Source organism: Corvus cornix, chromosome 4 (genome assembly GCF_000738735.6).
Source record: "Corvus cornix cornix isolate S_Up_H32 chromosome 4, ASM73873v5, whole genome shotgun sequence".
Lineage (NCBI taxonomy): Eukaryota > Metazoa > Chordata > Aves > Passeriformes > Corvidae > Corvus > Corvus cornix.
The window spans coordinates 46,861,468-46,887,025 of record NC_046334.1 but is presented as its reverse complement, the minus strand read 5'-3'; the positions used below and the strand labels follow the sequence as shown (position 1 = coordinate 46,887,025).

Sequence of the window (25,558 nt, the reverse complement as noted above, 5' to 3'; positions counted from 1 at the left end):
AACTCAGAGATACACCAGGTTTGCTATTATATGTATTATCCAGATAATGGTTTTTGTCAAGTCTCCTGTCACTAAGTGTAACACATGAAACAGTGAAGTGCAAAAGGCAGTCTTCCTACATATTTTGAGGGAAGTGATTCTGTCTCTCTGCTCCACTCTCGTGATACCCCACCTGGAGTACTACCTTCTGGGGTCCACAAGCACAGGAAGGACATGGACATATTGGAGGGGGTCCAGAGGAGGGCTGGAACTCCTCTCTTGTGAAGACAACCTGCAAGAGCTAGGGCTGTTCAGCCTGGAGAAGAGAAATGTCCAGGGAGACCTCATTGTGACCTTTCAGTGCTCAAAAGGGGCTTATAAGAAAGATAGGGACAAACTCTTTAGCAGGGCCTGCTGTGATACAACAAGAGGCAATGGTTTTAACCTAAAAGTGGGTAGATTTAGACTAGATATAAAAAAGACACTTTTTATGATGAGGGTGGTGAAACTCTAGAACAGGTTGCCTAGAGAGGTGAGGGATGCCCCATCTGTGGAAACATTCAAGGTCAGGTTGGGCTCTGAGAAACCTGATGTAGCTGAAGATGTTCCTGCTCATTTCAGGGTGGGTGGACTATGTGACCTTTAAAGGTCCTTACAACCCAAAATATTCTACAATTCTCCAATTTATATGCAAGCCTGGCGAAATACACTACACTACGGCAACATTTTGAAACAGAAGTGCTTTCCCATTATCTGTAATTACAAATTTATTACTTATAGGAATACTACAGTTACCACAAAAAATACTGAGTAATCATCTCTGGATTTGTTTTTTTATTCTGTGAATACCTACTGAGAGTTCTAAACCTTGCTGTAAAACAAGCTCTCCACTGGAAAATTTTTCATTAGAGCAGTCAGATGAGTTTACAACCTGCTTCATTAAAACAACGACAACCCCAACAAAGTTGGACAGTAAAATTCAATTCTATGTCATAGGTACCACTAATCGTGGGAACGTCACTGATGATATAACAAAGTAACAACTGTGTAATTCTATGATTAGGTAAAAGAAATTAAAAGAATGTGGAAAAGGTTACGGTATTTTTTCATCATTTGAAACAAAATCTCTGATACAGAAATAATAGAGAGCTCAAACATGAAGTTCTTCTAATGTAAACACCTCACATCATTTAAAAAAGCAACATTTCACCTTTTTATCTGTTATACTGACTGTTTTGACATGCAGAAAGTAAAGAACATAACTAACACTTCCTCTTTGTGGAAAGACAGTTAAAACTGCACTCAGTATAATGGAAATTATTTAATTACCTCTGGCCTTCTTTCAAGTGCTTCCTTAATTATAGGATGTAATTCTTCTATTAGTTCCCTAAATTAGAATAATTAAAAGGATAAAAACAAACATCAAATTAACATCTCAACTGAAAGATATTTCTCAGGAACTAGTGTTACAACGTAAGTTAAAAGACCCTCAGGTTTTCCTCTTTACCTGTAGCTTTTAAAAGAGAAGTTTCCTAGAAAGATACTTTCCTAATTTAAAGCAGATTATTAAATGAATGCCTAAACAATTATCCCTAAATTTGCATTCTCCAAGTATTATGTCTTATTTCTATCACAGATGATTTTCATTTATTTTTATATTCGAGGTTTAACAAAGCCATATGGTGTAAATAGATATCATTAGGGGGAAAAAGAAGATGTTGGCAGCTTATCATACAATGCTCTTTCAGGTATTATGATGCATTTAGTTGTTAATATTGTTTCTTTAAGTCGAGCAAGTCAGAACAGCCTCTTTGAAAACTGAAACAGGTTTTGACACTGTGCTTACATTCCCCATTTGTTCAGAAGCTCCACAGTCTTTATTACTACTCAGTTCCTTCTGCCAAACCAAGACTCTCTTACAACTTCAAAAAGGAGGCAGGGAAAGGAGATCAGTAGTATGGAACTGTGCAGACAAAATTCTAAGGTAAAAATATATTTGGTTTACTTTTATTTGTTAACATAGTAACTACTGCCTCCAGATTTTTTGGAGTGGACACATTTTTCTACTTCCTGTGGTGCTGTAATTGAGACATATCAAAAGCATAAATCACTTCAAGTTTTCATGGTAAATGACTGAGTCCTCTGATACCTCAGGCAAAGTTTCTCCTTCAGAGAATGGGTCCAAGGTGATCAGAATGCTGCACAAACTTTTGTGGTGTACTCACTTACAAGAAAGTTAAGCATGGTTAGATATTGTTCTGTATTTTCTTTCAAATATAGAAAACACAGAAAATAATTTGGAAGAAACCTCTTTGAGCTAAAATATAGTAAAGGGTCAGCTTACAATGGAGATCAAGAGATACCTAGAAGAGTTCTTATTATCAGTTACACAAAACAAAAATAATACTCTAATACATTTAAGTGGATTGCGTATACATATAATCTACAATGGAAAAAGTTCCAGAGTAAACATAACAAGTGGGGAGGAAAGTGCCTAAACCCACAAAAGCTAAACACCAAATCAATGCAGAGCAGCAATGGTGAAGGGTGGGCTACAGCTAGCATCCGGTGTGAGTACATGCACTGGACAGAGAAAAAAGCTGGCCATCATAAACAAAACATATTCTGAAAAGAGAAATTATAAAACTGATGATGATCAGATTTTTTACTTTTACTTGCTGAATGAGTTGCTTCTAATTTAGAAATCAAGGGTTTCTGGTAAAATTATCTGTGAAAGCTTTTACTAGACTTTAGAGCTGTTAAGCAGATCTTCAGGATCATGGCACAAAGTCTTGCTTTACTCCTGGTAGCAGAGTAAAGTCAGATATTATATAAAATTATAAGATTATCAAGAGATATAAACAAGAATACGACACCTGAGGACTTGGCAGTTTCAATATTGGCTTTTTATCTGTGATAATATGGGACACAAGTGACTGGAGAGAAGCATCATCTCATTCAAAACCAACAGTATTAGCAATCCCTGGTTCCTTCTACAGAAGCAGAGTTGGTTGCTATGCATGGTACAACTTTATAACTCTCATTATAAGAGATTGGCTGCTGTCAGAGAACATCTGATGGCCTCCCCTGGAGGTTTTCTTCCCTTCAGATGTTCTCACTCTTCATTCATCCTCATAAAGAGCAATTGGCAATACCAGTAAGGAGAGTTTATCAACTCTTACAAACTTGATTCTAATTAACATTTCAAATGTTATTAGTCCACACAATCTGTTCTTTCAGATCAGGACACCTTTTAATACCAATAAGCTGTTTATTTTTTCTACTAACTTCTTTTTCTTTATGCAGGCATGACCTCTACATAAAATTCTTACAACCTCTAACCATCTCTATCATGCCTCTAAATGCTAGAAAAGACAATGACAATCAGTTGTCACAGCTTTTAAAAAAATTCTTAAGAGAAAAAAAAAGTAAAAAAAAAAAGAAAGAAAAAAAGAGCTCCGATTCCCCAGCTTTGTAATCAATTAGCATAAAAACAGACAAAAGACAACAGTTACCTAAAAGCCCCTGGGTTGGTCCTGCCAAGTCCAAGGACAAGGGATTCTGTAATTTCCATGCTCTCAGAGCGCATCATTGGAACTATGTGCTTAAACAGGGAGGAAGGGGATGGAATGCCAATAATCTAAAAAGAAAACCAGAGTAAAGCACAATGAAGTAGTTACCACAAGGTGGTGACATGAAAACATCTACTGTAATTTCACAGTCTTCTCACACGGGACCAGTGACTCAAAATTATAAAAGTGAAACTTATCTTAGACATGGAAAAGATCTTCTGAAATAGTAAAGTAGTATTAACTACTTCTTGCATTACTGAATTTTCACAGTCAGATGACAATGAATGACTCAACATGACATAAAGATGCTTTGCATGTTTAATGTATCTGCCCTTCTTAGGGAAAAAGCAGATTTCTGGCGTCTAATTCTTTAGACTCCCTAGTGGTTCTCAAAGAGAACAAAGCTTTCAGCCTACAGTTTCTCAGACTTAGGGAAAGTATCTTGGTAACAAACAAGTGCAATGGGCTGCTTCTGCCAAAAATCTGCTGCATAGTCCATGAATTATCTTCATGTCTACTGTACCTTTAACAGGACGCCAAAAAGGAGATGAGCAAAAACAAGCAAAGAAGAGGGGAAAAAAAAATCTGCAGATGATATGAAGCAAGGCAGACAGAAAAATGTCTGTCATTGGAAAAATATAACAAGATACACCGTGCTTGAATAGGTCCCTGTTTCAGTTATTGAAGTGACAGGCTATTTGCTCAGAACCGCAGAAGTCTAATGACAGCAAAACCACCCCTTTAACAGCGAACAAAACATTTCCTTATTACTGCCAGACAAGACTCTGAGATTGGGTAAATGTTTTCATTACATGATTAGATTTGCCTTAAAAACATACACAGCACAGACAGGGAAAAGCAAACTAAAACACTATTCTAAACAAATTATAAACAAATGTATCCTAAAAATATTTTCAGAAAAATTATACCAGTACCAGTTTCTAATTATAATATTATAGCCTCTGGTGTTTCTATTTCCAATAACATGTAGACTTATTTACAGTAAGCATTAGAAGGACCTACTCTTGAATCAATGCTATAACCACTGTCAGGGGTCGACGCCAGCGTCTCAGGAGGGGAACATCTCACAGAGCCTGTGGAAGTGGAGGAGTTTGAAGAAGATGCTGCACTGCAGCAAAGAATCAGGTAGTTTCTCCAGAGCCCAATATAGGAGTCACTGCTTGTAGTAGTATTTACTTTCTTTGCATTGATAGGGCTGCTATTAAAAAAGAAAGAGAAGAACTCAGTAGAGTAAATGAAGCTTACCACATTTTACTTAGGTTTTCTACTGAATTTATTTTTCAGTTATGCATATGCCATTGCTTCCCAAATTGTTAACATGGTAAATGCTAAATAAGTTATTCAGAGCAGACTTGTACATCAATAATGCATGCTTTTATATTCAAATCTGTTGAACTACAATATGGCCAAAGGCATTAATTAACTAATCTTTACAGCAGATGACTTTTTTATTTAGATAAATCTGCTTTAATTTTTTGTTATATAAAGCTGAATTAAATCCACAGACGATATAAAGAGTTTATATGTTACCTCACCGAAACAATAATGACACTTCCTGTATTTACTTCAGAAATCAACTTACTTGATATCCACTTGTGGAGACAGCAGCTGAAGTCTTGTATAAGCAAATGTCCAAGCATAGCTTACAGCTGTTGGGCAGTGTTTTGGAAGATTTTCCTGCTTCATGAAACTTGAGAGGCTTATAATCCATGGATCTTGGCCTTGAGTCACATGTGCAAATATCCAAATATGTGAGGGACTGATCACATCAAACTGGTGGCTGATTGGGGAGGAATTCCAGTCAGCCAGAGTTTGTAAATCTATTGAACTGGGACAGTACAGTAAAGTAGTCTGTGTGCACAGAAAAGACAATGAGGCAATATTTAATATCCATGTATATTAAATAACAATCTCTTCACTGTTATTTTTCTAATAAAGTATCAGTGTTGAAACCACATCTGGAACAGATAAAAAAGTAATTTATGGGGTTTTTTTACAGAATTTCTTAATGTGAACAGCTATAGAAACAGATTGTTTGAGAACAAACTGGTATTAGGAAAAAGAAAATCCTAGAAAAAGGCCCTTTCATGCCTAATGATTTAATTCTTCCAAAAGATTTGTACTCTAAAAGCCTTACTACTGAATTCCAACTTGTTTCCTAATCCTAAAATCGGAAGTTTCCTTGATACTTAGGAGTTTACGATAAATACGTAAGTATGGAATTCAACTGTTATTCACTGACAGTTATTACAGCTTTCATCATGGGTAAGGGGCACATTGACTGCTATGATACTGTATTACTGCAGAAAAAAGCAGTGCCCTTTGCTTTTAAGAAATTGCCGTCTATGAGCAAGATGAGAAAAAACAGATAAAGACACAGCTGTCAGTGTTTATATGGTGGTGATAATGACACACTATTAAACAAAGTTTACAACAGTGGTGTCAAGCTCACAACATTCCTCAAGATTTTTGCCTTTTTCTCTTTGTGGTGATAAACTGCTGATAAAATTTGCATGAATGTACTGACACTATCATTTAAAAGATATACTATTTATTTGGAATAGCTTTGCAGAATAACCTCATCTTACAAGTAACTTTCCAAAAAAACTGTCCTACCTGGTCAGCCCCCGTGAGATGTATGAAACTCTCCAGGATAGTAGCACTTAGTCTGTCCATTACATCTATAGCCAACTCATCATCGCTCTACAAAACACAGAGCAAACCAAGCTCAAAGAATGTCAAAATGAAAGCAGTTTCACCAGGCATTCATAAGAATGGGTCATCAACTCTTACCTTTGAAATTTCTAGAAGTGTGAACAAGGCCCTTATTTCTCTGAGAACGCTGACAGCTAATCGCCTGGTGGCAGGCCTTGTGCTGCAAAGGATGACCAAAGCAAAGCCTTCCACCACATGAAATACACTGGAATAAAGGGTCCTCTCCAGGGGAAGGGTATGGGCAGCCCCATTGGATACACCACGCTAAGAAAAACATCAGAGAAGTTAAGCAAATGAAGAAAAAATAAACACAACTAAGATACAGTTCCATTATTGGCGATGGCAGATTTAATCATAAAATATTTAGATTTTTGGCTACTAGTCAAATTTTGCATTATGAGGATGACATAATATTAGTCACTTCATTTTTTATTACCTCTCTGAATTTAGTCCAAACAAATACCAGAAGAACATCTTTATTTCACTTTCTCACAAGATGATGCAATGAGAGCACAATTAAAAAAATCTCAAGCAATACTCTTTTGTAAAAGATACTAATATAAAATTATTTGAACCCATTCTACTGGCTAGTAAAAAATGGTGGGTTTTGTTCTACTGTTTAATAACTCCTACATATTTCCAGTTACACATGATGACCTACAATCTAAGCAAAATGTGGTCATGAATTAGGGTTTAGGTAATATTTAATAATTTGAGACTAAGTTTGTTTTGATAAAAATGTTGATTTAAAATAAGAGATCTGAAAGTCTACAAGCACTGTAAGAAATTTAGCTGAATTTTTATTACTTAACAAAGCCAGTAAAGCCCACTATTAAGTTTGTATGTAGATTCAAACTATGTTTTAACATCAAAGGACCTTATATAGATATACCTGAGAATCTTGGCTTTTATTGTGCATTTGGGCTGCTTGTTTCCACTGATTTATGAGCTGCACTAACATTTTTACTGCATTGTCAAGAAGCGTTGGGTGGATGTCAGTCACTTCACGCACAATAAAATATACAAATCCTGAAAGAACATCTTCCCGCCAATCTGGAAAATCAAGCATTAATGCTTGGAGTGTATTGAAAGCCAAGGCACGAAGTTCTTCATCCATATGAATTGTCAGCCTGTTTAGAAAAAATAGTGGTATCATCACCCTAGATAGGCATACTCTTAACCAGCCTTTATCATTTAAAGTTTGGTGTTTTCCTTCTTTACTGTACCATGTAGAACAGTTCCAGAGAGATGCACTTTCTGCACTGAATAAACCTGAAACTGGCTAGTGACAGAAGGCACTTCTACTACAGCAAAATGACGCAAGGTTTCACAAAACTTAATACAAATAAACTATTTTCAAGAGAGACCGTCAAGTCTTTAACAAAGGTACATCTTTGCATGCCTCTGAACAACTGCCTTAGAGTTCAGCAGACCAGCACCCTGTGACGTATAGGCTATTTTCTTCAAATTAAAACTGAAAATAACACATTATTTTTGCAGTTAAAGGAGATTTACTTTGGATATGAGAAAAAATTCACAAAAAAATCCTCTGCATAGACTTAAAAATATGTCTAAGCCTGCTATGGTAGAAGACACTTATCCCAGCATTATATTATTACTTAATACTTTCATGTCTTTTATATGATTTTTAATACTGAAGAAAGTGTTAGAAAAATCTTATTCTCTTACGTTATTACTAACTTTTTATATATTCAACTTAACATGTTATATAAAAATGAATTTATAATTTCAAAGCCATAAGCTGTTCTGTATTTCTGTGCCAAGACTATTCTTGCATTAAAAATTTTTAAAAAGTCTGTCTCAACTATTTATCAGTGCTGATAAGGTACATTCAATTTAAACTGAGATAAGGGATGGAAGAATATGGGTAGTCTTGGATCAAAAAAATGGGAAAAAAAAGCAGGATCAGTAGAGAAAAATAATAAAGTTTCCCCCAAGAGCCTGTCTCAAATTTTAGCAGTGTCAAACAAGAATGGCTTTATGAAAATTTATAGTATTCTCAACAGAAAGAAAAAGAAAGGAAAAAAATATCATAGCAGTAACAAAAAGATAAAACAAGTTCAAAAAAACAAAGCAACAGAAATAAATTCCTACTTCTCAAAATACTCTCTCTAAAAAAAAGTGCAAGGTCTGCAAGATAAATTTACCTCCTGCTACCACGGCCAGTAAAACTTGACCAACTGCAGAAGGTTGGCAGAAGGAGCAAGGACAGAGTCTGCACGCAGTGACTCACACTGCATAGTGAGTGCACTGACAAACGTGCACACGCAGCATTTAAAAAAGAATATCCACTGAGAGCAGAATTCCATTTCTCTTACCTTGCAAGCAATTCAATGAGGTCAGTCCTACTCATGCCATCTGGAATCAGTCTTGGGATAGCAGCAATGCAAGTTCTGAACAAATCTATCTTAGGTTTCCTCTCACCCCTGCAAAAACAGTTTATAGCCAACAAAGAAACAGGAAAATCTACTTCAGTACACCAGACATATATTTTTGATTTCATGCCAAAACTAATGAGGTAATAAACATTTTTATCAATAATCAATGAAACTAACATTCACTTAATAGTCAAGTAAAATTGTAACACATTAATGATGGCATCTGCAACATTAGAGCATAAAAATAATGCGATGCTACTGTGACAGCAAAAATGCTGCAATTCAGTACATACGTGATCATGTCTTCTGGTTCTTTATTGGACATCTGCACACTAGTCATGCACATGGGCCTTCCAACTTCTTTGTCCAAATGCCTAAGAATGCTATCCAGTGCTTTTCTGACTTGAGGATAGTAGATGGACATTCCTGAAAAGCCAAAGAGTTCTATCACTTTTTTTCATATTTTTATTAAAATATCTGCCAGTTATTCAGCTTAGGACAAATTTCTTATTGCACAGATGACATGAAATACATACTTTAAGTGTCAAAACAAATGGATGTATATATGAAATATACATCTATAAATATACAAATATGAGATATTATACAAAAGTAGAAGTTTCCTTCAGAAAAAACATAAGCAATGAAGTAACCATTAGTTGCTTCTCTGTTTTCTCAATTCTAAGCTTTTTAGTTCTAGTTTAAATTTAGTATGTTGAAACAGTCCTTTGGAGATGACTACCTCATTCACAGATGATCAACAGAGCACAGGGATCAAGACTGTCTTACTCTACCCAGCTGTGAGACATTTGGGTCATTTTAGAGTGACATCAAGGGAAAAAAACTTGCTGTGCTATTTACCACACCAACTGCACTCAGGCTTCTTTGTGCTTATTTGGCAATGCAAAACACTTCAAGAAAAGACATGGATTTGGTCTGAGACACCAGTCAATGTTGTCTAGCAGCCCTCTCTAACAAATCAAAGCAATTCTTGCTAACAACTAAAATGAACACATAAATAAAGTTACACAAATGTACTGCTTGAGAATAATTAAGAATATATGCACACATATTGAAATGCCAACTTACAAAAGAATACAACATACCTATAACTTTTGCTTCCTCGTCTGTCAGCGTCTTATTAAGAAAAATTTTCTTTACACGTAGAGTATTTCCTGAAGGAAGAACAACTCCTGTTGTTGGCATTGGTGGTTCACCATCTTTTTGCTGCAAGCTATCTGCTATGACAAGGAAGACTCTGAGGCCAATATTCATCCTCTTCAAGAGCAAAAAAGAGACAAAAAAAGGAAAGAGAAAACATAAGAAATTACAATATTGAAGCAACACAGAGATAAAATACAAATTGCATTTTTCCTCTCTTTTAAACAGACAGCAGTGCAGTTCCAGTAGGACAGGCTTATTTAAATATTACATATTAGGGTAATGAAAGTAACAGGAATAAAGTTTAAGCTTTCAGTGCCACTCCACACTCTCATTCAAGAGAACTGACTTGGCCCAGGCTAAGATAGAGAACATTTTATAGTACTGAGCACTAAAGGACTTGATATGAACCTCCAGAGCAACACATTGAAGACAGACATTGCTTAAAAATCCCATCTGTTAAGACTGGGTCTTGAAGAGCTAGGTATGACTTTCCTGAAAAAATGCTTTACAGTTACACTGTAACAAAAAAAAGCTTCCTGAAATTATTGTCAAAATGAGTCTTAGCTGTAGAACAGCTGCTGGGTTGCTCACCTGAAATCAAACAGCAACTGTGCACAACTACAATTACTTCTTTAGTGTTAGGAGAACACAGAACACTCCTTCAGATAATCATTAATCTGCTTTTAACTTGGCTCAAACATAGTTAACCACTTCCCCCCCCCCCCCCAAAAATCCCCCAATGCCCTGTTCTCAGGGCATGCAAGTAATGAGCTTTTATTACCTCTGGATTAATAGTGAAGGTTTTAGGTGATTTTCCAACACTAAGAAGATCAAATATTATTTCTTTCATTGCAAAATCCAAACGTTCCTATAAAGGAAAATAGATTAGTGTGATCATCTCTTTTCTGTTAATATGCATAACTTCTTGGCTTTGCACAGGTACTGGGTATCACGTCTTAAAAGCTAAAAAAACAAAAAAAAGTTTAGAAAATAATCCTTTTTTCCTCTTTATTTTTATAACTTAATTTTTTTTTAAAAATCTAGTACAATTCAACACAGCTCATCCCTGATATGGTTGAACTATTTCTCCTGAAAAAATTCCCAGACAATTCATCTCAGATCAAACACATTTCTATGAATAAGATGAGCTTTTATAGAAAACTAAAAATTAGGGATAAAGAGAAGCTCTAAGGAATAAAAAAGTATTACAATATAAATACAAAAAATATAAACAGTGATGAGTTATGTATTCTGCCTCATCCCTGTATGACCAAAAGCAAATCATTTTGGAAGCTGAAGCACAGACAAGCTATTTCTAAAACAGGAAAAGATGTCTATAATCTATAAGGTTAATGATTAATGAGAGTTCATCTTGTGAGATTGTATCTTGCATTTGACATCAGGACATGAGAAGTACCTAAAATAATATAAACCATAATGTAATGCCAACTATACACTACTGCATTCATTGCACACTATTTCTATCTATAGAGGCCAGTCTCCAGGCTAAATATAAGTGGGTAATACTGTTCTAATGCTTTGTCCCTTATAAAAATATCATAATGGATATAGTAGTTATATTAGTGTACTATATAAATATATGTATACACACACAGAGCTCTCAACAGTGCAATACAAGTGTAAATACTAATCATCATAATGTTCATACACAAGTTTTTGAAGCTTAAAAATAAATAGTTTTGCCACTACTAGAAAGAGAATGAGTTCTTTCATTTGTTACACATATTTGGGGAAACTCTATTCAAGATTTGAGACCATTAATTCAGTGCAAATATTTCAAAAACGAACCTTAAATTTACATTTCTTCCAAATCATGTTCACCCTATTATAGCAGCTCTACCCAGGTGTACTCTTACCTGAGCAATGAACTGAATAATCTTCACAAATATATTCAGAGGTGTGTCTCGTGGGACCACACTACGCGATCCTTTTGGGAAAAGTGCTGATACAATGCTCATGAGACGGCTACAAGAATTTAGAAACAGAAAGAAATAAAAAGGCCTTTTAAAAATCGCTCCTTATAACAGCACAGATGCTACAGTTCAAATCTGGAAGTGTGGGGGTGTGTGGCTACTATGAAATAATACAGAAGCCTATGACAGGTAGGACCACCTACAGGAAGTACAGCCCCAGCTGTCACAGGCAGCAGGATCGCGAACTCTGAAACTCTATGAACTGAAAAATATCCTGTTTTAAACCAGTTACTAATAGTCAGGAGGAGGAGCAAAATCTGAACGACTATTCCCAATTCTCATTGTAGACAATTATAAAGAAAACCTTTTCATTTCCAGCCCATACTTAGTGATGGACACTTCATACCCGATTTGTTCTGGCACCATTAGTGCCTTTTAACTTTAATAAACTCCCTGCTGATCTCTCTGCCCTCTTCTATCCCTGCAAAGACAATTCTAGACTCTATTCCTTCTTTCCATCAAAATACTGAAGGGCTTTTGGTTTCTCTATTATGACAAAATGTTTGGTCCCCTGTTTACTTGACTAAACTATCCCTGAGCTGGCTTCAAGATCTCTTCTGTTATCACTAGGTGGGAATAAAATCTCCAACAATCAATAGTTTAAAATACTTTGCATAATGAACTTACCTTTGAGTTACAGTGTTGCTTTCACATTTAATTCTAATAACATAAACCCACAATAACCTATACAAAGATTCCAGTGCAACTCGGGACATTTTGGGATCTTTATTCTGTAAAATAAATTTTAAAATACAGTTATTGTTGCCTGTTGAGACACTGACAAAATTAATTACGTTTATTTACTTTTGAAAATAAACTTTTTAACAATGAAAGCAGATGGGTTTAATACTGACTACAAGGTTTTGATATTTTTTCATAAAAACAAGCCTGTATTGCATATTTCCAATACTTCTTAAATTTTAAACTAGTAATTCCAGCTCATTTTACACATCTCTAACTCTGAGGGCAGAGCAGTAACTAGAAAGCAGATATTCCTCTTGAGATGAACACACCAAGAGTATATTGCTTTCAAGAACTTTTCTCAGAAAGGCATTGGCAACAAATACCTACTTCACAGCAGACTAATTTATAGTTTGTCTAAAACAGTGGAGTAGCTGCTTTGGATCAGGCACAAGGTCTCACTCCATCACTCAGTCTGTGACAGCAAACAGTAGCAGGTGCAGAAGAAAAGAATGCAAAACAGGGCAGGCACAGGATGCTTCTCTGGGTGTGGCTTCACACAATGTAGACACTTCCTGCAGGCTGTATTAGTGTTCACCCACTTTCAATGAATTTTTATTGTAATAATTATGCTGCCTTTTCTTGAATTAATATAAAATCTCGCAGCACAATTCAGTCTAAATTATGTACTGTGTGCAAAACAATTTTTGTCTTAAAGCTGCTACTATGAGTCTGTCTTTGCTCCTCCAAGCTCTTAAGCTGTGTAAACCAGTAAGTAACTAACATTCTTTATACCAGCTCCAGAAACCTCCTTTCCAAACAGGGATTCTTGGAGTACTTACAATCTAAAAGTGTCCAGCAAGATTCTGGACTTGGCCATAAGTACAAACTTCCGAATATAATAAATGATTCCCAGTTGCCAACTTTTTAGGCATTAACCCAATCCAAACTAGCAAACCCAAGCAACAAAAAACCAACAAAAGAATCCTAAAACCACACCTTCCAATCTCCAGTGAAGTCTCTCTGTTTCAAGATATATCTATAAGATGACTTGAACATAATTAATTTCATATTTTGTGCCACAAGCCAGTGAGTCAGAATAGCAGATGACTTAGTCCTTCTAGGAGAAATGGAGTGCAAATTCACAAAAGGTGTAAGTGAAACTACAACCATACTGTTCAAAAAGAGATGGTCTCATTCATGGTTCTCTCCTCCACAACCTCAACACTCCCTCTGCATTAATCCTAGCAGTAAGAAAGTCCAACTTGCACCAGTAAGCTGATCAAAGTAATTTCATGTCCATGTCTGTGTAAAAGGCTATATACACAAAGGAGAGTAATTCTGGTGGCTTTAACACAGGTGGGTCCAGACTACTGGTTTTGGCAGCATCTTATTTTAAGAAAGGCTAAAAGCCTATCAGAGAATCACAGAGGCAGAAGTGGTATTTCAAAGTAGTACAGACAAGTAACATACACGACTGACTACCAGAATATTAGAGGGAATAACTTAACCCAGTTTACATTGTGATAACGCTGTTCTACTCTCCCTTCACACTCATCAATGTGTGCTGCCATCACCTCTGAATTAGCACCTGTAACCTAGGCAGTGGCTGAATTTAGGAAAAGTGATCTGGACAAAATCTACCCAGTAAGAAGTTACACCTGTCCCTGATTACTATTCACACTCATAACTGTCCCACTGTTCAGTTAATTTACCTGCGGTGCTACTTTGAGGAAGAAGCAAATGTAACTGTACCAGAAGGTGAGACTGTAATAGCTTTGATTCTAATCAGCTTAAACAGCAAAAACCCCACAGTATTATTACTCATTGTATTTAATTTACAGGCCAACAATTACTGATTGTCAAAGTAGGCTGGGGAATTCATTGGTACATGTGTTATCAAAGTCTATCTGAAATGCATCTGAAACTGAGTAATGCTCCAATTTTCTTATTTCTGATATTCTACAGGAGCACTTAATTTAGAGGCCCAGAAGTAAACCAAAGAATTACTGTTGGCTTTCAATCATCTAGTAAAAAAAATGGTAAATGTAGCAGGTATTTTAATAGTAATATAGCAGATATTTTAATAATGTGTAAACAACTTTCCATCTGTTAGCAGGTGTATCATCCAAGAGAGCTAATTCTGAGTAGTTATGACAAAGTTTGCTTGATATAAAGAATAAAAAGGAGCAGATAAAGAGGCATTCACCTTTTAAAAAGAGTTAAAAAATAAATCCTGCAGTACTTTTATTATTTTAAGCATTGAAAGTTTTCATTATCACTTCCTATAATGAAGAACTAAACAAATATGCTAGAAGAAAATTGCTTTGGGGGTCTGAATTATAGCACACTTTGTATACACCTGGTGTTAACATGTCAGTATTTCTTTCTTCTTAGATGTTACAGCAACTAGAATAAGGAATAGATGGCTGTGTAATTCAACAACCTGGCTGAATTTTAGTCTTTTTTTAGATTATGTCTATCAGATTTTAAAGTACTGTATATGGGGTATTTTTTAAACATAGTTTAGTTTAAAATCCTAAAACTTTTAACATAAATTATGGTATCAGCAGACTATGAAAAAAGTTGTCAAGAACAGTATCTGTTACAAAACCAAAAACGCAAGAGCAAATTATGGTGGTTTTACATGACACATTAAATGAGTCAATGAAACAAATCTCAATGATGGCAAGAAACAAAATAGCATTTTTCCACGTTAGTCAAATGTAGTCACTTACTGAAGAAAGTACTTTTTAATACTGATGTTAAACTTTTCTTCTGTTCTGAACTAAAACAATTTCTATTTTTTAAAACCTGCAAAACCAACAGTGTAAAAGTCTTTCAAGTTAGTGCACCGCAAGTTGTTACAGTAAATCAGTTTCACATTTTTTTTATTGTGAAAATGTTTTTTCAGTTTGCTCACATGCAAGACACTTTTTGAAATGAAGTAACAAAAAACCCCATACATCTGAATAGGTAGTTATTTCCAGTGGAAACATGCACTGCTGTTCAGGGAAACCAGCTGTGATATTGATAATCAATCTTACAAAGCCACACTTTCACCCCCAAGGAAAAATTGGTATTAGACAATTTTCTGATCTTTCTCCTTTACTCCCTGGCAAGAGAAAAACATCTATGAAACATTAGCTATTCTTAGTCCTGTTGCTTCTTAACAGTACTAACAGCAATTTTAGAAAGAAAGGAAAGCACAAAATACAACAAAGAACATAAACCAAAACAAAAGTATTTACATGAGACAAAGCAACATTTCACTGAGTTACAACAACATATTAACTCACCTGCAGTGTTTCTATTTGTTTTCTGATACTGTTGTTAGATGGCATCTAAATAAAGCAATGTGAGACAGCAAAACATAACAAACATGAGAATGGAAGGCACATGCATGTTAGATGAAAAAAAGCACAAAACCAACAGACAGCTGTCTAGCAAGGACTCTATTCAGTAGAAATAAAGGGTTTGCTATAGTGGCAGAAAACGTTCCTTCAGCTTTCAAGGTTTTGTGGTAACAGACACTATGGGTAAACTGTGAAAAAAAAATACTCTTTTTCCAGCCAACAGTGGTGCAGAATGACAGACACTGTTCTCTCCCATTTCTGCAGCTTTTAAAAATTTTACCTCTCTCCAGAAGAGGTAGTAAAGATACCACAACAACTCAGATTCATCCAAGAATTTATCAACTTTCTGATAAACTTGCTAGAATTTGTCTGTCTAAATACTAGACAAAAAAAGTAAGCAAAGTGTTTTACAGTACTGACCCAGTGTTACTGTCTGCTGAACAAATTCAGAATTTTGCCTACACTACAGTGTGTAAAAAAATGCCTGCTGGGCTCAGTGCTGAAGCAGCATCCCAGCAGCTTTGTAGGACAAAGCCAGCTATACATATATATTAAAAAAAAAAAAAAAAGCCCTTTAGTACACTCCTGGTCTAAACTGACTCTTACAACTCACTGATGTGCTATCTGCATTGGTCCAGACCACTAGGTTTCCTCCTTTCAGCACAGCTAGGATGTTCTCACCACACACTAAGCCTGCTTTGAGGATAACTAAAGGCAATGTGCACTGAAACCCAGCACAGAGAGTTTACAAAGGCCATAAATACTGCCAGGTTTAGAATTCAGAGCACTCTCAGGAGTATTATCAAATTTAATGTAGCACCAGAAGGTAAGGCAGGGTATGAACAAACTCTGCATCAGGTACTATGGGGCAACTGCAAAGGTGTGAGCTTTCACACCATGGCAAACAGGAAATGGCTTATTTCAGTCACCAAAGTGCGACACGCTGTTCGTGGCTAAGTAAGAGTTTGCAGTGGGCAATCACCAGGGAATAAAGAGAGCACCATGAATCCACGACCTATGCTACCTCTTGGTGACTTGCTAGCATGCCTGTACTCTTCACAGAATATCCCTGTGACAGACTCTAAGTGTTATCATTATTTCAATTCCTAATTTGTTAATGTCAACAAATACAGTAGGGGTAGATGAATTCTATTATTGCTCTAAGTATCTCCTAGTAACTCTCAAAATTACTTTATTAGTTACAAAGACACTAGAGGCAATGGATTCAGAATTTCTTATTTTATTTTACAGATTTAAATAACTGCAAATAAAATAATTTTAGTCATTAGAAAATCAGGAAATAAAATGGGGAAGGGGAATCTAAAAGACTAAACTGCTGTGAAATTCAGATTTATAAATTAATGAGATTACTTATTACAGAGTGCATGCATTTAATTAGCTTCAGAAACAAAGGAACACATTAATTCATAAGACACATGAGGACAGTGGGGGTGTATTTTTCAAGATTAAGCTCAACAAAGTTTCTGAACTAGGTAGGCACCCAAAAAACTTGATAGTATTTGGTGTGCCAAATTAAACCAAACCATAAAATATCCTAAAGAACTCATTGATGGCATAGCATCATAACACTGCAAATTCTGAACTGCAGAAATTCGTATGTGGAATTTCTGCTGAATAGAGCCTTACAGTAAATGTGTTAAGCTGTTAGTGGTTAACAAAACTAAGTAAAATATAAAATGCATGCTCAGCAACTATCAGTTAAACTCACTGGCATTTATAGTTTTAATACATCCATTATCAGCAATGGACATTATGCCAGAAAAAGGCAACTCCTAGATTGTAAGGAGTTTTTTTAAAAGCTTTAAAAACAAAAGCACAAGCAGCCTCCATAAGCAAAATAAACCACAAAACAAAAATCAAGGCAAATATTGCAAAAGAACTGCAATAATGTTAGATGAAAAATATACAGAACCCAACAAGCAACAGAAAGGTGTGAAAGATGTTGTAAGAACAAAATGACCCTTAAAAACAATCCAAGCAGCTAAACCGTTTTCCTTTTGACCTCATGCCGGTTTTTGTATTTTACGAATAAGCTTCAGAATTGTCACTCGTACCTAACCAGAATCAATGTTGTGAAGGAGGATCAAAGAATTTATTAGCCTTTTCAAAATCAATACATTAGGCAAAATCATGAATAATGTTAATCATAATCAAGGAAAGAACATGTACAACAACTAATGCTACAAGAAAGTCACTAATTTGTAAGTATCTTGATGTCTTTATCAACCAATTGATGCTTACAATTATATCAACAGAAGTCACAAGTTAAAGGGACACTGTAATTGTTTTTTTAAAATATGTATCACAGGCTGTAGATATAACATCTTTTCTGGTGTCACAGTTCATTTTCTATTCCTTCAGTAAGTGAATAAGAGAGAGAAATTTTGCACTTCCTATACATTCTACTTAGAAGAGCAGACAAGTCACTTATTTTCTCACATCTAATTTGCACACTAAGAATTACAGGTTGTATTTTCTCTGGCATGAATAGCCCTTATTAGCAGACACTTCTGCAGATTTTACTCAATAAAAATTATAATCCCCACGGGGACCACACGTATTTCCAACATGACATAGTATCACAAAAACTTACTACTAAGTTTAATACAGAGACTCAAACCATTTAATTTCTTTTTAGAAAAGTATTTCAGTGTCCTTTTAAACAGCCAAATATTATTCATTGTTTATTTGGCATAAAAATGCTGAGAACATATTGTAATAAATGCTAGTGATTTGCAACAGTTCCTAAATTAAAAAGGATTCTTACCTTTAGATGTGACAAACAGTTCTGCAGGAAAACGTGCCAGTTATTTAAAAAAAACTGTTTCTGACTGACACACAACAGGCAGGTGATCAATGGATACAAAGCCTATGAGTAGGGGGGAAAAAGAATTGATCAAATTGCTCTTTTCAGACCTCCTAAGTGTTGTACATTGAGACACACGGTTGTTGCCTCTCACTCTCAGTTTTGGCACTGCATGGCAGCCTCTCCCCTGCACTGGGACACTCGTGCCAGGCACAGCGCCCTGGGTAACCTCCGGGTGCTGTAAGAGCTCAAGGTGTCAGACTGCAGCAGTGACACCAAGGTGAAGCTCATCCCCCAGCAAGGCCTGATCTCCAACAAGGACTGAGAGCAGTCTGACCCTTCATACAATACTCATGCTTTCCCTGCAATCACAAGTCTCAATTCATGTAGTCCTACATGCTGGGCAGGTGAACTGCCTCCAAGAATATTCAGGAAAAACATCAACTCAGTAAAAACTGAGGCAGACTAAGATGTCAGAAATGCTACTTCTACTCAAGATCTAATTTTAGCAAGGAATGAGCCATGATATAATTTAATTTAAATAAATCTGTGAATATGCAGAGTATGATTTAGCTATGCTTTAGTAACATACGATTTGTTTACGTACCACGTACTTTAACACATAATGATGATTAGTACCAAATCTGACTGCAGATTTGCTTGTTATGAAGCAAAATTAAAGGATGAGTAGGTAAATTGTACTCTGATACAATGTTTCTAACTTCATAAATAAAATATTTTTAATACTAACATCAACCACTTTATGTTTTTCTTACATAAGAAGTTTAACCAATACAATGATATATGCTTTATATGTGCAGAATACTAGAAAGTAAAGCTTGTCCCTGACATGAAAGTGAGAATAAAACATTTTAAATTCACTTGCACTTACTGAATATACCAACTGAAATGCAAAAATTAGCTCTACATTTTCAGCAAAGTGAAGTGAATTGACTTGAAACATGGCTGCCATAGTCATCAAAAATAACCAAATAGTGCATAAATAAGAGATAATAAAAAAAAATTGGAAAAAGAAAAACAAGAAGAGGAGACAGAGCAGGGCTATTAAGAGGACGCTATTTTACTGGAAAAGTCTTGTCTGACACTTGCATCTTTTAATTAACCCTAATTTAAACATATTCAGACTCTCTGAATGCAAGGTTTTTATTAAAAAAAATTAGGTTAAATAACTCAGCTAAAACCCACTAAAATAATCAAAAACAAGTACTGATTTTAAGACAATCTCACATATGAGATAACAAGAGCACATATCTGCACAAAGAAACAAAGCAGAATTAGAACAAACACACATACACTGTGGGAATTTAATTATACTGAGACATTAAGATTTAAATTAATATGGCTGATAAGCTTTTCCTCATATAGTGTACTAGCTTAAGAGCCTAAGATGAACAAAATAGAGAAGTTGAAATATTTCTTTAAAATACCAGCGAGTGCTTCTTTCTTGAACTCAATTCAAAGGTAGTCTGATAAAGCATCTCCACAAAATTTTTCAAACATGGCACATTCACTTCATTTTTAACAGCCTATTAAAAAAATACACAAATTAATGGGCTGAAAAATTTACACAGAAGGCCATTTAAATATACATTAATATGTTTACTAATTTAAAACCATTCAAAAGTTAAATTTTACATTAGGAAGGCATTTGAGTGTATTTATCTGAAATATAAACAGAAGCATAAGAAATCATGCCAAACACTACAACCACACAGCTAAAATTAACAATTAAAACAAACATACACCCCAGCAAAACAGTCCACTACAAAAAAAAGCTTTAAGAATGTGGTCTCCGTTCCACACTTAAAGAAGAAAATGTATTTGATACCAACTAACAAAAACTACATTGAAACTCTTCATATGCATATTTTCATTTATTTAAAAAATTAGTATCTGTAACTTTAACAGTTCCCCTCTTAACTGCTCCTGTTTTCTTTTTCGTCCTCCAATACTAAAAACTGAAAATTTAAGAAATAATCCACAGGATTACCAGTCAACCAATCATGCAAGTTGTCTTTGCTCAGCTTTCAGAATTAATGGAACATACATGGAGCCCTGCATCCTTTTGACCTGCTCTGTTCTTGCACACAGAATAAGTTTCCTTCCACAACCCAGGCAGCTATCACCTTCTTCATTGAAACCTCTGCAAGGCTCTTAGGCTTCTCTCCGGATACCTATGATGATCCATTTAAACAATACTCTCAACCTACTGTTTTAACCTGTTTCTGCTTTATTTATCAAATTGAAGGGTGGGATGTTGGAGACTGAATTTGCTTTTCTTGGAAGAGGTCCTCTGTACATATAATTTCCTAACAATGTAAGATAATTTTTGTTATTTGTAGTTATTAATATTATATAGACATATCAACTAACACTATATAAAGAAAAATCATGCCCACCTTGCTAAGAACACTCTAAAAACATTCATGATGTAGAAGCATAAAAATAGCATGTATCTCTGTAATGTGTACAGATCCAAGAAGAACTGAGAAAGTAGTTACAATTTAAATCACTTCCGATGTACCAGATTATTTATCTTTTGCTATTCTTAAGGTATAGGTTGATTAGTACTCTGCTAGCTCCACATGAGAAATCAGTCAGTTGTTGTCATCACCACATTGTTGCTTTGGGATATAACCTTAGGCTTTCAGAGCAGCCCTAACTTCCCTGCCACAAAGTGTGCTGTGATTCGTCATACCTGCAGGGTCCAAATCAGGTCAGGTTTCTTAAAATGCCTGAATGACTAAGCAAGAGAATGACAGTAAAGTCTCAATGCTGAAACCCAACAGCTTCTTCACTTGAGTGATTTTCTGTATCCAAGATACAGAAAAATCTACATTCAATTCCTTCAGCCGCATCAAAAATATTCAAACTTGCATCTCACATCTTTCAAGAGAATGACTAACCTGCTCAACTGCACCTCACTCTGGAAGCAGGCTCTTTGCTTCTATTTAAGAAGCTCCATTTGTATGAAATGATTAGACACTCAATGAGACAGAAGGAAAGATCAAGCCTCCCTCCCCAACTGTCTGAAGCGCTGATTCAGGCTGTGCTTGTAGGAAGGGATCACACACCACCACAAGTGCTCCGCACAGCCGGCGTTCCTGCCTCCACCCTTGCCACCAGATAGTCCCAACTCCCAAATGCTGCTTCTTCCTCATATTGTAAGGGCAGTTTTCACCATGTTTATGATTCTGCAAACTAATATTTGCATTTACCTAAATGCTAAGTAGTTTCGGCACTCCCACACCAACTGCCAAGCAAATATGGAACTCAAAACAACAAAATGTGTTCACTCTTTAATAGTACAAGATATTCTTCTCTAGAAGAGTGTAAGCATGCCTGGGTAAGATCAAAACTTCTTCCAATAAACAGTTACTAGAACTACCTCTTTCTAGTTATGTCTTATGAAAAAAGATTGTCTCCTTTCTAATTTAAACATTAAAAAAAAACCCCAAACCCCCAAGAATACAAACCTAACCAACCAAACAAAACCAGCCAAAACAAAAAACTCACCGACAAACAACAACAAAAAAACCCCACCCAAACCCCCCCCCAAAAAACCATGACTCAGAGCAGGGAAGGAAAAGAAGCATTTGCCCATGGCCCAGGGCAAGGTAAACTATTTAAAAGAGGATGAAGAGTTCAGAGAGAGTTATCTTTCTTTCTCCTATGATCTTGCTCAGATGGGATGCCCACCCAGCGTGCTTGTCTTTGTAGATCCCATTTTACTAAACAAGATCTACATGTCCCAGTTCTCCACATATAGCAAGATACGTCCCTATAATTAGTTGCAACATAGAACCACAACCTGCCATTTTTGGAACTGCATGCCAAACACAGTGCGGCCTGGCATCTGCTAATACGACTAACATTTTAGACAACAATCATACCAAATATCAATCTACTATGAAGAAATTAACTGAGTTGTGATAAATGTCAACTTGAAGTATGTATACTCAGGTGCCATTATTTCTTCTTGACCTGTTGAACAAGCTTCACACAGCCAAGCAGAGCAGCCTGGGAGAAAAGAGAGCCTGTCTTGACTGAAACATTCTCACAAGCAGCATTACAGCCACTGTACATCCAACACTGTGATGATATCAAGGATTTTTTTCCTTGTTCATGGCTGCTGTGTGAAATTTCTACTTTTAGATTTAAAGCACACACAGGAGACAATGGACTGCACTTCCACTTGAAGGATTAAGTCTAGCGGACATTCACCTCTACGAATGATTTTTATTTAATTAGCCAAAACATACATTCTTCCTTCTTGCATAAGAGTTCACACTCTCCTTATCAGACTGCAAAAATGTTATGTATCTCAGCTTATTCTAGAAAGAGCTTAACAGGTTTCAGCTAACAAAGAAGAGTCAACAAGACCCTTGAGAAAACAAATATTAAACCAAGGAAATTTCAAATTTTTAGAGCATGTACAAAATTACACAATGGTCTGATAATAAAGGTGTCTAGAAAACAGACAATTTTTTTAAGTTCTGAAAAAACTTTGGAAACTAGCTAAAACACACGCCAACATATCTCCCTTTAAGACTGTGAAGGTGATTGTAATCTACTTAACAGTCACAGAACGGTTTGTGTTGGAAGGGACCTTAAAGATAACCTAGTTCTAACTCCCCCCTCTGCCACGGACTGGGACACCTTTCACTAGACCAGGTTGCTCAGAGCCCTATCCTACCTGGCCTTGAACACTTCCAAGGATGGGGCATCCACAACATCTCTGGGCAACCTGTTCCAGTGCCTCACCACTCTCCCAGTGAAGAACTTCCTCCCTACCCTCTTTCAGTTCAAAGCTGTTCAGCCTTGTTCTATCACTACATGCCCTTGTAAAAAGTCCCTCTTCAGCCTTCTTGTAAGCCCTCCTTAGGTACCAGACGTCTTTTTGAATCTAAAAAAATGTAATATTTTGAGGATTAATTGAAGCAATTTTAATAATGAGAGCCCAATTTAATGTGGGAGGAACAGTGTGGCAGGGGGGGATTAAAATACTTACAGCAGCCACAGGTATGAGAATTTCCACAAACAAACCAGCAAGTGCATGTTTTATATCTTTATCTTTTACTTCCAGGAAGTATTGAGCACACTCCTTAGTAAGAAAACATTAGAAAAATAATTAGAAAAAGGAATACGAACAAAACTATGCCATAAAAAACCCTAGCAGTATAACATTAGCTGCCTGTTTTAATTTAAAACATGCAATGTATTAGTTAGTCTTATATTCCTTAACAGTATCAACTTCACAAAATGTAAGAAACTTTAAAATCTGTTTGCCCAGCAATACACCTCAATAAATTGAAAGAACATTTGTAATACCAGATAGCTATTTACTTTTTACTCAGAATATAAAGATTACTCAGAATACAACAGAATATAAATAAGCACATTTTCCCTCAGATTATTCTGAAGCTTAAAAAAATTAATGCTTATCTCTATTAAAATTATTAGAAAATTATACTTTATTTTTATATACTAGTTTTCCTTTTCAAAGGACTTTGATGCAAAGAAAATGAATGATAATTAAATGTTCCATACACAATAAATAATCCATAGTAGGTGTTTCTAAAGAAAAGTATGTCTTGACATTTCATCTGTTAAGAAAATGATATATCAAACAATTCTTTTTCTTTAATACACTGCTTTCATAAAGACAGAAAATTATTTCATTGCTACCCATTTTCATTCAGTCTTAAAATTCGTACATTACAGGTTTGCCACATTACTGAGACAATTGTGAAAGGTTTCTCCTGATGCTGGGTACTCACAAACTGCAGAGAAACAAATAATTCACACCCCTGAAAACTTGACTGAACAGAAAAGGATGAAGGATGGCACACAAGTAGAGTGAGTGACTGATCACAGCACGTGTCATTGTAGCTTCATGACTTAAACATTTAAAATTATACTCAGTCCAGTTTTCTATAACCTTCGTTTACCTGCATGAACTGAAATGATGCTTCAAAATCCTCCACAGGATACATCTTTACTCGGAAAAACTTCATTCCCATAATCAAACTGATGATACTTTGTACTACGTGAGGACTCTGTTCTTTTTGTCGCAGTTCCTTTAATTCAGTGACAAACTTCTTCCTAACAGCTTGAAACCTGAACAAGGGTTACAGATGGCAATTATGTGCATTCTTAGTTACTTTTGTATGAGGTCTATAATTTTGAACCAATTTCTTTAGTCTGTAGCGATAACAGCAGCTACTGTATGAGAAACGCAAGCAAGATGAACCCTGATACTTCAAATCCAGGCATGTAAGAATGCCTACAATGATCAGCACATTAGAATGTACCAGTTAACTAAACAACAGTTGACTGGCACAGGGTCTTCCTTTCCTTGCCCCTAACAAGCTGACTGCAAAGCAATTGTACTAAAGATCATTTCTTGATTTGTTCAATTTTACTGTGCAGGAACATAAGACAAACAGACTACACCTGGCTACACTTGACACTTACAGGATTAGTTACTGGGGACATTAATAGATTCTGCTGTATTAAATAGTCTTTAAGTCTACATTGGTTTGTCCCTGAACACAAAGAGTTAGAGACTGAACTTACTTTGATTGAGCAAGAACCCCTGTCACTTCTGCATATAAGTCTGCAATAATATGCACATTCCCAGTGTTGGTTCCTGAATACCTAAAGAGAAAAAAAACCCCCAATAAATGGAAAAAACCGCATTAAATACAATTTTGATCTTCTAAACCCAAAGCAAGCTCTCAATTACAAATGAAAAGGTTGTTCCCTAGCAAGGCAAATTATTACCATAAAAACAATTAAATTCAAACATAAAATGCACGGGTGGACA

At 35.7% G+C, this 25,558-nt stretch overlaps 1 protein-coding gene across 17 annotated transcripts in view; it reads right to left on the bottom strand.

Annotated features, from left to right (window-relative positions):
* FRYL (FRY like transcription coactivator) overlaps positions 1–25,558 on the bottom strand; it is a 170,080-nt gene that overhangs the window by 58,281 nt on the left and 86,241 nt on the right. For 10 of the 17 annotated variants that reach the window (XM_010401705.4, XM_039551620.1, XM_039551619.1 and 7 more), the window contains 19 exons: positions 25,309–25,389; positions 24,681–24,849; positions 23,741–23,833; positions 20,157–20,255; positions 18,670–18,771; positions 15,825–15,869; positions 12,472–12,575; positions 11,728–11,836; positions 10,632–10,718; positions 9,793–9,964; positions 8,980–9,112; positions 8,627–8,734; positions 7,180–7,417; positions 6,366–6,551; positions 6,189–6,275; positions 5,155–5,423; positions 4,575–4,770; positions 3,495–3,619; positions 1,309–1,366 (listed from right to left, as the gene is read on the bottom strand). In XM_010401705.4, coding sequence (XP_010400007.2) covers positions 1,309–1,366; positions 3,495–3,619; positions 4,575–4,770; positions 5,155–5,423; positions 6,189–6,275; positions 6,366–6,551; positions 7,180–7,417; positions 8,627–8,734; positions 8,980–9,112; positions 9,793–9,964; positions 10,632–10,718; positions 11,728–11,836; positions 12,472–12,575; positions 15,825–15,869; positions 18,670–18,771; positions 20,157–20,255; positions 23,741–23,833; positions 24,681–24,849; positions 25,309–25,389 — 2,461 coding nt within the window. Of the gene's footprint in view, positions 1–1,308; positions 1,367–3,494; positions 3,620–4,574; positions 4,771–5,154; positions 5,424–6,188; positions 6,276–6,365; positions 6,552–7,179; positions 7,418–8,626; positions 8,735–8,979; positions 9,113–9,792; positions 9,965–10,631; positions 10,719–11,727; positions 11,837–12,471; positions 12,576–13,524; positions 13,714–15,824; positions 15,870–18,669; positions 18,772–20,156; positions 20,256–23,740; positions 23,834–24,680; positions 24,850–25,308; positions 25,390–25,558 lie in introns of those variants that run through there. The other 7 variants (XM_010401698.4, XM_010401699.4, XM_010401701.4 and 4 more) reach the window with 3 other exon arrangements.